Raw genomic sequence first — 13,116 nt, forward strand, 5'->3', positions numbered from 1 at the left:
TATGCATGCATTTATATTTGTATTTATATAGATATGCAGATTATATATGTTTATATATGTATGTATGTGTATATATATATGTTGATACCAAGTTGCCTTTAGCATTGAGAAGGCACACGTTACCTCCCGCCTTCCAGGCTGATGTGCTACTTGCATCCGTCTTCCCCGGCATTCTATTAACTTTCGCCGACGCGTTTCGGGGCCAAGCCCCTTCATCTTGGGCGTGAACAAAAAACGAGCTTACACCCTGCACTAGTGATTACGTTTTTATTTCACCTCAACCCCGCCTCCATTGTCACATGTTTAGTTGATTATGCGGGGTGTTGTGGGGCATGTAGTTTCCCATGCAGGAAATAAGTTCGTAATGTTAAGTTCCATTAAAAAGTTGCCATTATTTCTCTAAGTGAGTTCCAGGTAGGATTGGTGCAAGCCCATTGTGCACCTAGGGACGTGACACTGTTAATAGTTCGGATTAGTTCCAAGCTTCAGCTCCGTGCAGTCGATGGAGGGCGTTTCCTTCTGCTGCCGGCGGTGCCCTTCTCCACGGCCAGGCCGCCGTGCGTTAATGTTGATACCAAGTTGCCTTTAGCATTGAGAAGGCACACGTCACCTCCCGCCTTCCAGGCTGATGTGCTACTTGCATCCGTCTTCCCCGGCATTCTATTAACTTTCGCCGACGCGTTTCGGGGCCAAGCCCCTTCATCTTGGGCGTGAACAAAAAACGAGCTTACACCCTGCACTAGTGATTACGTTTTTATTTCACCTCAACCCCGCCTCCATTGTCACATGTTTAGTTGATTATGCGGGGTGTTGTGGGGCATGTAGTTTCCCATGCAGGAAATAAGTTCGTAATGTTAAGTTCCATTAAAAAGTTGCCATTATTTCTCTAAGTGAGTTCCAGGTAGGATTGGTGCAAGCCCATTCTCAATGCTAAAGGCAACTTGGTATCAACATATATATATATATATATATTCACTGAAAAAACCACAGGTTATAGACCATATATAGTTAGGAATTAGCATTTAGAAAACCTTATTTTACTCACACAAAACCATTGAAATTCCATATATAGTTAGTTGCACTAACTATATATCGTGCACCCGCAATCCACTGCTGATGATGTCACATATTACATCATTCATGACATGGTCAGTGACATCACTGATGACATCACTGATGACATCATCCAGTGGCTGTGTGTTTCTATAAAGTTTAAATATGTCTTACATATTGAAGAATGAGTGGATGTGTAAGTGTCTGGACGAAGGATTTAGTAGGTGCATGACTGACTGTATGAGTGAGTGATTAAATGTGTCTCACTGACTGCATGGGTTAGTGACTAAACTGTCTTAATTTGTGCATCATTATGTCTGTTGTTCTGTAAACTGCTGCATGTGTTGATCAGTAGCTATATGAGTAACTATATGGGTTATTGATTGATTGCCCAAGTATTTGTATGGGAGACTGAGTGTGTGTGTGGCTAGCTGGGAGGTGTGTGACTCTGTGCAGATCAATCTGTACTTGTATCAATGATTGTATAAGAAGGTAAGTATGTGTTAGTATATGTTTGAAAATGTAAGGTGCTCTATGTTTAACTGTATAGACAAGAAAATGGAAGTGTCATTGATTCTTTACAGGACTGACTAGGTGTGTGAGTAACTCCATGGATGAGTGGCAGACTGTGAGTGTCTGTATAGGTGTATGAGTGCATATGATAGTGTTGTAAAGATGAGTGATTGTATGTATGAATGATTGTATGGGTGAATGAGTGAAGGTGTGTGTAGACGTAGCAATCAGTGAGTGCGTATGTAGTAACTAGTATTGGTGTGTCAATGGTTTCAAAAATTATACTCTCTTTTTAACACTGGGTGAAACAGAGGTTATATTAAAATGTGAGGAGATGCATTGTATTGTCACATGAATGATATCATCAGTGATGTGGTCATTGATGTCAAATGAGATGTCATCAGTGATGTCATTTGAGATGTCATCAGTGATGTCATCAGTGATGTCACTGACCATGTCATGAATGATGTAATATGTGACATCATCAGCAGTGGATTGCGGGTGCACGATATATAGTTAGTGCAACTAACTATATATGGAATTTCAATGGTTTTGTGTGAGTAAAATAAGGTTTTCTAAATGCTAATTCCTAACTATATATGGTCTATAACCTGTGGTTTTTTCAGTGAATTTTCAAGGTTTTGTAAATGCTAATTCCTAACTATATATGGTCTATAACCTATGGTTTTTTCTGTGAATTTCATTAATTTTTTAACAGCTAATATCTGTAGCTGTAAAATGTATTCTTCTTTAAATCCAAAAATATATTTTATATGTTTATGAATAATTTTTTTTTTAAATATTTTTTTTTCTTCGTTCCCGCTTCGCGAATCGGGAAGCTTCCCGTTAGCTGACCTTGATGCCGCGAAATAGACCGCGAGCCGGTAAACGTTTCTTTACCGCAAGTGCCGCGTTAGAAAACAACACCGTGACGCCTCCCGTCCGCATGACGTTTCACGTTGTCGCGTGATACGTCATATGACGTGCTACGTTAGCGAACTGGTACGCGAAGCGAGTCGCAAAGCGCAGGTTTCTGGAAGCAAACCGGGAGGCCCTGCAAAGCGCTTAACGTAAACACAGCAAGTCATGTGACTTGGTAATAACACTTTTCATTGGTTCATTTCACTTTTGGTTTCCTAATGATGTAAGACTAGGTCATATAATCTAAAATGAACACTTTTGATTGGTTGAGAACTCTTGTTTTTCCCAAATGATGAAAATCCCTCCTTCTTTCCTCACTCTGACTTTCATCATTGTGAGAGAAAGACCCTTTGTGATCACTGAGCAATGGCTTCTTTAGTAGCTTCAGCTGGTGCTTCCCCACCACCTCCACCACATCCAAGGAAGAGTGGACCACCTGCTCAAGTTATAATTCAACAAGAAGAAGAAGAAGAGGAACAGGACGACGAGCACGAAGAGAGGCAGTTTTTGCCTGAGCAGCCCAGGACGTCTCACCGGAAAGAAAACTTCATTTGGCAATTTTTTAAAATTCCCAAAGGTCAGAAAAAAGTAAATGCAAGATACGTAACTTGCCTTATATGTCAAGATAGACTGTCCAGAGGAACCGAGAAAAAATACAGTTTCGGAAACTACACAATGCATCGCCATATGACTAGGTGGCATCCTAACAACTACAGTGCTGCACAGTTTCGGAACGACCTAGATAATCTCCCTATTATGGCCAGAAGATCTGTTGTACCGGAAGTAACGGGACCAGAGGGCAGGGAGATGGTGCCAAATATACAAATGAAATTTGGTGAAGTAAAACACACCTGCGTATTTTGCGATGGATTCATTTCCTACGGAGAAAAAAGCATCACTCTGATCAACAGAGCTATTGACTATCATATGCAAGTTTGTACGAAACGCCCAAAATAATAAATACTTCTTTTTTTGTTTTGTTGCTCCTGTTGAGCCCTTTACAATGAATCGTTTTCATTGCCCCCTCCAAGAAAAACCCAAAAAAATATAAAACTTCAGAAAAATTCAAAAAAAGTAAAAAAATGTTCCGAAAAATATAAAACAACAAAAACAATAAAAAAAAAAGTTCTTTTCAGAACTACCTCCCCGTTATTAAAAAATTGGTACAATATTTGGAACTGTGCCAACCTCTATTTCTCTTAGTTCGCTTCCCAGTTCGCTCGCCGGTACGCGAACTAGAAGCGAACCAAAAACAGTAAGTATAAGGGAAGGAAACAGACACTTATGTTAAAAGAAAGACAGCTATAGGGGAGTAAACTAGAGATACTATTACCCGTAATCCACTGCTGATGATGTCACATATTACATCATTCATGACATGCTCAGTGACATCATCAGCAGAGGATTGCGGGTTTTTTGGCAACGTGCCTTATCCACGGTTTAATAACGCTGCCTTTTGCTTTATATAAGTTTTCAAATTGTATGAAATATATACCAATAGGTCGTTATGAACCTTTAGGTAGTGCTTTTCTTCATGAGGTCTGGTCGCTTCCATACACATACAGATGTTTCAAAGATGATCAAGAAGTTTATCTGAATGGAGAGGAATGCACTGAGACGCCAGATCATTCACTAATGTGTAGGCACATACAGTTACACGGTTCATGCAACAAACACCGACCAAATATGGCTTGCGTGTTGCAAGGCACGCCAGTTCCTGCTATCATCCCCACGTTCAAGTTGTTGGAAAATGGTAGTTATTTGATGCTCAATAATGAAGATTGTTCTGAGTTAATTGAAAAGGGTCTGCACCTCTGTACGGGTGTTCGCTATGTGAAGCACGAAAGTTTCACGGGCCGAACTCAAGGCCACCTCTCTCTGAGACAAAAGAGCTCTTATTCTTGCCATGCCGTTGAAATCTGTCCCAAGGTTGGTATTTGTGGCCAGATTGAAAACTCCCTATGTTCATGTGTGGGAGGAAATAGAACATTTCTGCAGCAAATAACCCGTTCACTTACTGTTACGATAAAAGGAATACTTTTAATTCAGATTTGCCTTTCAATTTCAGCAAGATGGTTCCGACTATCTTTAACGCATCCTCCACAAAGACCCTGGCGCACTTTTTTAAAGTTGTTACCAGTGGTCTCGTGACTTCATTTGAGAAAATCTTTGGAGTCATCCCTGCTTCCTTTCATTCCATTTTCTCCACTCCGGTTCGTAGATTGGCATTTTTACTTGCATTACCAGCGGACGCTCTTGTGCTTTTTTACATTTTTAAATATGGATGTCCCTCCTATGCAACCTCCCACCCTGCAGCTGCTGACACTGTTCCGCAATCGCATGCTAGAATATTATGGCACAATGCCGTTGGCGATATTAAGCACGGCATATGGATTATCTTTTCGATTCTCCTACTTCACCTGTGTCCAGCCTGTATTTCACTGCCTGACCTGTGATTTCGATTGGGCCATTGATTTGTGTCTCTGCGGACCGGTTTCTCCTGACGTCGACTTTAATCAGCTGATGACTCCTATCATTACTCACGAGTTGGTTTGTCCTGGCGAAAGGATTATGGCTGTGGCATTGATGCATGGACTACTTGGTCCCTGGAATTTACTGGCGGCAGCACAGTCTTTCTTGGAACAGAGCTTTCTTGAAAACCCACCGAGCTGTCCTCTGATGGTGATAGAGGATCCGGTGCTGGGAGAGCACGTATGTTCTTTTCCGCTTTTAAATTGGATGGCTGAACTGTTTTCGGATGAAGACGGTGACTTCCTATTGGAGGCTGTTGCAGCTTATTTTGCATACACAGTTATGTCATAGACCTTTTTCATGTTTGATATGCTGAGTACTAGCATTTCATTGACAATTCATTGACTTATTTGTCAAGTTTTTATTATTTACCTTGCCTATTGGCTTAAGACTCGATAAAGTACTTGGCTGTTTTATTTTTCTTTAGCATTAAATTTTCCTAGTTTTTAATGCTTTACCTTGCGGACCGTCCACATATAAACTTGCAATCTGCTCTCATGAGATGGCACTTCTATTATCTTATTCAGTTCGTTTCCGGATCATGGGGAGGTGTCATCTAGGTCCTGGATATCTTTACACCGTGTTAAGTTAGCATGGGCTCATTACCGGTTTAAACGCCATTTTTCCTTTTTTGCAACTTCTGCACACGACACTTAGTTGTTGCTTTAGCTTTCCACCTAGTAGTTCATCGTGGTTTACATGAGAATAATATGTTATTGCTCTACTATCTGCTTTGCTTGTTAAACTATATCTGTACAGCGAGTGCTAAAGTTTCAAGAACAACACGATACAGAATTGTTATGAGGTCTGATCTCCACGACTTCATACTCATAACATAAGTGCAACTTCTGCCAATTCTGGGCATGAGGCGAGTTTTATATTGCTTTGCCGAACACACATACACAACAGTTGATGCGGTTCACATGAAGAGAGAGCTGGTGTATGCTGATGTGATTCCTTCAAATCTAAGACACTAAAGTATGGGCACGCCCTAAACCAACACAAAGAGACCTTCTTAGCAAATAATATAATATGTGTATTAGGGAGGGTGAGATATAAGCAGCCGCGGGCCGTGGAGGGAGTTACGGTGGGGCAGGGAGGCGGGGAGGGGGAGAAGCAGGGTGGAGCCCTCTCTACCTTGCCCCTCCCCCTCCCCGCCTCCCTGCCCCACCGTAACTCCCTCCACGGCCCGCGGCTGCTTATAAGTGTTGCTAACTCTTATTCATTTACTGCATGTTAACATACTGTCACCATTCGCTTTTTATGTACTAGTAACTATGCTGGTAATTTTGCTACTGATAATATGTGTACTTCTATTATCTAAGATACTACGCCTGAGAAGACGGCATTAGTAAATAAACATTTCAAATACACATGTGTTCTTCTTAACTCCATGTTCTGGTTTCTAAGAAATATATAACGACCGACTGTTCATGAGTTCCACGTATCCTGAGGTACTATAAGTTCATATTCTGGATTGTCTAAACATTGAGAGTTTGTTATATCCAATGTGACACTGTACCTAGCTTGCTAAGGAGTTTTTGATTACTAACGTGAGTTTTGGGACACCCTAATTCGCCGAGGTTCCAATCCTCTGTCCACAGTTCTGTGTGAGAACAGAAACCCTGCGACAGGGGCACCCCCGACCCTTGCTGGAGCTTCATCACACTTGCGATACAACTCCAGCAATGCGCCACCTTTACGGCACAGATACATCACGCATCTGTGCTGTTTTTGCCCCATGATGCGCCGCATTGTAAATGCAGCACACCATAGGTGACGGAACAGCGGCACAGAATGACTAACACATCCCTGGTGATGCGCCAGTCATCATAAATGTATCCCTATGCTTCTTATCTTGTTAGAGATGAACCGCCATATGTATCATCAAAGTTTTTTGCATTTCCTAAATAGCGAACTTTAAGGAATAAATAGCAATTCTTTACCATTCCTAGTTTGCGATTAGCTATTTGCTAATTACAAATTACCCATTCATTTCCTTCATTTCCATAGGGCGGTTGGACTCACTTTTAGCTCGAACGGCTGAATGGATTTCCACGAAACTTGGCAAAATTGTAGGGACTGGTAGCCCGATGTGCCTTTGCTATGTCTCAAGATATATGCTCCAGTGGTTTTTACGAAAATTAACTTTGAAAAATATATATTGGGCTACATTGGCCTATATATATGTTGGAGCCCAAATGTAGCCCAATGTAGCCCAATGAAGCCCAATGTAGCCCAATGTAGCCCAAAGATGGCCGCCAGACACACAAAAAAACAAATGTAGCCCAAATATCAGCCAGATGTAGCCCAACTATAGCCCAGTGACAGAATGACCAATCAGCTTCGCAAACCTCCGTTACGCGAAGCGGAGCGCTGTTACAGATATATATCTTTTTTTGAACGTTAATTTCTCAAAATCCACTGGAGCACATATATTGAGACCTAGCAAAGGCACATCGGGCTACCAGTCCCTAATATTTTGCCAAGTTTCGTGCAAATCCATTCAGCCGTTTTATTATTATTATTTTTTTTTTTTGCCCCGCGGGGCCCTTTTAAAACCTCCACATCAAACCTAGGGGGTCAGCGAGGATCTACTATGCCCCCTTATAGTTATTTCCCCCTTTGTTTTGACCTCCTCTTGTCTCTCGATCCTACCGAGAGACAAGATGGCGGCCGCTACGGACTTTTTGGAATGTTGACAGACGCCGGAGAACCAATCAGCTTCGCTTCACAAAGCTCCGTTGCGCGTAAAGTACGCGAACCGGAGCGCTGCCTGGTCCGCTGTTACAGATATATATCTTTTTTTTAACGTTAATTTCTCAAAATCCACTGGAGCACATATATTGAGACCTACAAAAGGCACATCGGGCTACCAGTCCCTACAATTTTGCCAAGTTTCGTGCAAATCCATTCAGCCGTTCGGGCTAAAAGTGAGGCCAACCGCCCTATGGAAAACTCAATGTTAAAAACACGTTTTGGGACCCCCCTTTTTTCTCGGCCCCCCCTTGACGAACCCCCCCCAAATTTTCAAGGGCTGCTCAGAAACAAAATGTGCCATTTTCCTGAAAATTTCAGCCAATTCCGTCCACAAACGCCAAAGTTATTAGACATAGAATTTTCAAAAAACCCATAGAGAAAAAATCCTAACTATATATACCTACTGGCGACCGCCAGTAGGTAATATATATATATATGTGTGTGTGCAGGTAGAGGTAGAGGTGTAGAGACTAGTAGAGAGAAGTAGAGAGTGAGTAGTAGAGAGTAATGGAGTAGTAGAGAGTAAGTAGTAGAGATTAGTGGAGAATATTCCAAAGTTTGGCACAGCACCACTTGCACAATAAGTCCAATCAAATCATATCAATTAGAGTCCTTATTGAAGCGCTGAATCTTGGTGTATATTCAAATGCTTTTATTTTCCTTAAGTTTATGTACCACAGCCAGCCGACGCGTTTCGTTCTGTACAACAGAACTTCTTCAGGGCGTTCTTATTTCCTTCAAGTTATGTCGGTATCCTGTTGTCATATAACTAGATATTTCTTCCAAATGTTAGACGAGACGTAAGTACATTCTTATTCAAAGTGACTAGGTATCAATTTTATCCACACAATTCGGGCAGACTTGAGTAATTTGTAGCATCCTCAAAGTCAGTCTTTCAAAAATTCCAAAGTATAGGACATGATGATCCAAATCCAAATGTTTCTCAGGAAAAGTCATTTTCAATCGTTCGGAATATCGGCGTTTGGGCAGACATGACCCAGGGACCCCCAGTATGCAAGGGGAATTAGTTCCCCCTCTGCAAACGCGCCAGGGGGCTGCGTTGCAGAGAGGTGTAAAAAGGGGCATAGCCTCATTACACCTCTGCAATGCAGCCCCCTGGCGCATACTGGAGGTTCCAGGTGGGCTAGTTGGCCCCCTGGGGCCCCCAGTATGCAAGGGGAATTAGTTCTCCCTCTTCAAACATGCACGGGGGCTGCGTTGCAGAGAGGTGTAAAAAGGGGCGTGGCTTCATTACACCTCTCTGCAATGCAGTCCCCTGGCGCATACTGGAGATTCCTGGTGGGCTTTCAGGTCTTATATAGTTAGGAATTAGCATTTAAAAAAACCTTTGAAATTCACTGAAAAAATCATAGGTTTCAGGCCTTGTATAGTTAGGAATTAGCATTTAAAAAACCTTTAAAATTCACTCAAAAAACTATAAGTTTTAGGGGTGTTATAGTTAGCTGGACATTTCACTCATGCAAAACCATTGAAATTGCTCCTATATAGTTAGTTGTACTAACTATATTTCACGCACCCGCAATCCACTGCTGATGATGTCACATATTACATCATTCATGACATGGGCTGAAGATCTACTGCAGGGTAGTAAGCTTAGTCTTGGTCTTAGCTTTGAGCAAATGGTCTTTGTTCGTGAAGCACCCGTAGCTCTGAATATGTGTAGATCTTCCCTGAACTGTAATGGGGCTCAAGATGATACTTCCAGTCCTTGTAGGTTGGACAGTAGCCGACATTGGTGGTACATTCTCAAAGTTTGTATTTTCTGCCAATAGATTGGGGCTGAGTTTTCCCTCAAGGGGCTTCTGGCTGTAGCTGTCCTTTCCATTTTCTCAGAATGCACTTGGGGCGGGTTACTAGATTTATCAGCAGCAGTGGCCCACACCTTTTTCCAGGCGAGAAGAGTGTCTGTCGGGCTGACCTTTCATCAGGTCAGGCAGGCAGGAGCTAGGCTTTCGCTGAGCGTACAGCTCAGCTGAACTTTGCCAGACTGAGGATTGCACAGCCCTGTCGGTGTGACCTCCTTAGCCTGGCAAAAGTGCCTTGAGACCATCAAGAAGAGGAGGAGCGTCACCAATTGCCCCTGACTGAAGTGCCCAGGGCAGAGTGTCAACCAGTGACACCTTGTCAGAGAGTTGGGTGGGGTCAACAGTCTCACTGACCCCATCAATCAATCAATCAATCAATCAATCAATCATTACATTTATATAGCGCGCTACTCACCCGGGAGGGTCTCAAGGCGCTGGGGCAGAGGGGTCCGCTACTGCTCGAAAAGCCAGGTCTTGAGTTGCTTCCTGAAGGAGAGATGGTCCTGGGTTCGCCTGAGGTGGGTGGGGAGGGAGTTCCATGTCTTGGCTGCCAGGTAGGAGAAGGATTTTCCTCCGGCGGTGGTTCTGCTGATGCGTGGAACGGCGGCGAGGGCGAGGCTGGTCGATCGTAGCTGGCGGGTGGGCGTGTAGAAGGTCAGTCGGTCGTTGAGGTATTTGGGGCCCAGGTCGTGGAGAGCCTTGTGTGCGTGGGTGAGGAGTCAGAAAGTGATCCTCTTGCTGACGGGGAGCCAGTGCAGGTCTCTCAGGTGGCTGGAGATGTGGCTGTGTCGGGGGATGTCCAGGATGAGTCGTGCGGAGGCGTTCTGGATGCGTTGGAGTCTTTTCTGAAGTTTGGCTGTGGTACAGGCGTAGAGGGTGTTTCCGTAGTCCAGTCGGCTGGTGACGAGTGCCTGGGTGACCGTCTTCCTGGTTTCGGTCGGGATCCACCGGAAGATCTTACGGAGCATGCGCAGGGTGCCGAAGCATGATGATGAGACGGCGTTGACTTGTCTGGACATCGAGAGGGAGGAGTCCAGGATGAAGCCCAGGTTGCGTGCGTGGTCAGTTGGCTTGGGAGTGGTGCCCAGGGCAGGGGACCACCAGGAGTCGTCCCAGGCGGAGGGCGAGGATCCCAGGATGAGGACTTCCGTCTTGTCTGAGTTCAGTTTCAGGCGGCTGTTTTTCATCCACACGGCGACGTCTCTCATCCCTTCTTGTAGGTTGGTTCTGGCGGTGGCGGGGTCGTTGGTGAGGGAGAGGATCAGCTGGGTGCCGTCGGCGTAGGAGATGATGTTGTGTTGGGTGCGATGGCTGCGAGGGGGCTCATGTAGACGTTGAAGAGGGTGGGGCTGAGTGACGGTCCTTGAGGTACGCCGCAGATGACTTCGGTGGCTTCTGATCTGAACGGGGGGAGACGGACTCTCTGGGTTCTTCCGGTGAGGAATGAGGTGATCCTTTCCAGTGCCTTCTCTTGGATTTCTGCTTTGCTGAGGCGTTGCACTAGGGTGTGGTGGCAGACAGTGTCGAACGCTGCGGAGAGGTCCAGGAGGATGAGGGCCGCCGTTTCCCCGTTGTCTTCCAGCTCTGCGGGAAGGTGGCGGTGTTGAAGGAGGTGTTGATGATGTCCCGGAGTTGAGGTGCGATGATGGAGTAGACTTTGTTGAAGACATGGTGGGGCCAGGGGTCGGTTGGGGATCCAGGAGGATGAGGGCCGCCGTTTCCCCGTTGTCTTCCAGCTCTCCGGGAAGGTGGCGGTGTTGAAGGAGGTGTTGATGATGTCCCGGAGTTGGGGTGCGATGATGGAGTAGACTTTGTTGAAGACGTGGTGGGGGCAGGGGTCGGTTGGGGATCCGGAGTGGATGGTGTTCATCGTGCGGGTGGAGTCTTCGGTGCTGACCGGGGTCCAAGCGCAGAGGGTGGTGGTGGGGGGGCGTTGGTTCGGTGGTGGGGTGCGTGGTTGGTGCGCCGAAGCTGTTGTGTATTTCGGCGATCTTGCGGTGGAAGAACGAGGCGAGTGAGTCGCAGAGGTCTTGCGAGGGAGTGATGTCGTTGTTTCCGGGGCTGGGGTTGGAGAGCTCTTTGACGGTGCTGAAGAGTTCCTTGCTGTCATGGGCGTTGTTGTCCAGTCGTTCTCTGAATGCTGTCTTCTTGGTGGTGCGGATCAGCTGGTGGTGTTTGCGGGTGGCGTGCTTGAGGGTAGTCATGTTGTCTGCGGTCTGGTCGCTGCGCCAGGCTTTCTCGAGGGTGCGGCAGTTCTTCTTGGAGTTCTTAAGTTCGTCGGTGAACCAAGAGGTTTTCTTGCTGCCCACTTTGTGACAAGGTTGGGATTTCTGCCTTCGCTCATTGCTGACCTATGATAAGCCAATGAGGTAAGGCAGCAGTCCAAACCGTCCATGGACCACCGAGGCTTGGGCCTGCTACCTTCCCTCATAGGCTGACGTAAGGTCAGCCAGTGAGGGAAGGCAGTCCCAACCTTTCTGGGACCTCCAAGGCTAGAGAGCTGCAGTTAAGGTACATTTTATGCGTTGTTTAATGTTTGTTGGGTTTGTGAGTGTATGAAGGAATGTATATGAACCCTAACACTCCAAAATCGTTTAGGAAAGCTGCACAATTACTGAATGCACTACAGATAACATGAAAAAATAACACATTTTAAGGTGCGCTGTCCCTGGTAATGTCTTACCGGGTCATAACCGTCACATCTTGTTTTGATAAATGACATACTGAAATTAATTAATTAGTCTAATTTGTAGCTATTGACCACTTCTGCTTTCAGACCAGTTGGAAAGGCTCGGCACAAGATTGGCATCCGTTCTGTATGTTTTTTCTGAAATAGCCATTGATTTAAAGATTAGGGTTGTGAATTTCTGCATTGTGGCATGCACTGGTAAAACTAGGAATCCTAAATACTCCCCTTTATTAAAAGCGTCAGTTTATTTATTTGACTCTGTAGGCACACATGACATTTTAGTGTTTAATCGAATCTTTGTTTAAGGTCTATCAATGTTCACTGTTTGAGCATTAATAGCACTAAACGATTCATTCGTTACACTGATGGTAATTACTGATGGTTGTGTTAATATGTGTAAAATTCTGTGTTCGGTAATGCTCTGACTTTTTTTTTTGTAGGACAAAGATACAAGAACCGGAACGTGTGGCTACTGTGGATTGCAATTTAAAAAGAATCCTCATCACTAGGCTTTATTGTTGGTCTCCGAATCTACAACGATGATAACGTCTGCGATTGCTCGACTAATTTATAATTAAACGTGTGTTTTCGAAACTAAGAAGTCTAAGAGGAATTATTTATAAACACAATAGCAATAAATGTGAAGTTGATGGTTATTTTTTTTCTGACACTTTTTAATTCTTATTTCGTTTTGTTAGGATTATCTTTAAAGATGCACTTAGAAAAGACGTGAGACTTTACTCTTTGTACACAAGTATTTGCCGGTCTTTTGAAATAATTACTTGATTATGTGGTAATTTTACCGAAAGTAAATAAGCCAGT

At 44.3% G+C, this 13,116-nt stretch overlaps 1 protein-coding gene across 1 annotated transcript in view; it reads left to right on the top strand.

The window, feature by feature from the left end:
* NDUFS6 (NADH:ubiquinone oxidoreductase subunit S6) overlaps nt 1-12,895 on the top strand; it is a 208,150-nt gene extending 195,255 nt beyond the window's left edge. The window contains exon 4 of the mRNA XM_078685727.1: nt 12,735-12,895. Within this exon, the coding sequence (XP_078541853.1) occupies nt 12,735-12,803 (69 nt within the window). The 3' untranslated portion in view covers nt 12,804-12,895. The remainder of the gene's footprint in view (nt 1-12,734) is intronic.
* The last annotated feature ends 221 nt before the right edge of the window (nt 12,896-13,116 follow it).

Source organism: Lissotriton helveticus, chromosome 4_1 (assembly GCF_964261635.1).
Source record: "Lissotriton helveticus chromosome 4_1, aLisHel1.1, whole genome shotgun sequence".
NCBI classification, from domain to species: domain Eukaryota; kingdom Metazoa; phylum Chordata; class Amphibia; order Caudata; family Salamandridae; genus Lissotriton; species Lissotriton helveticus.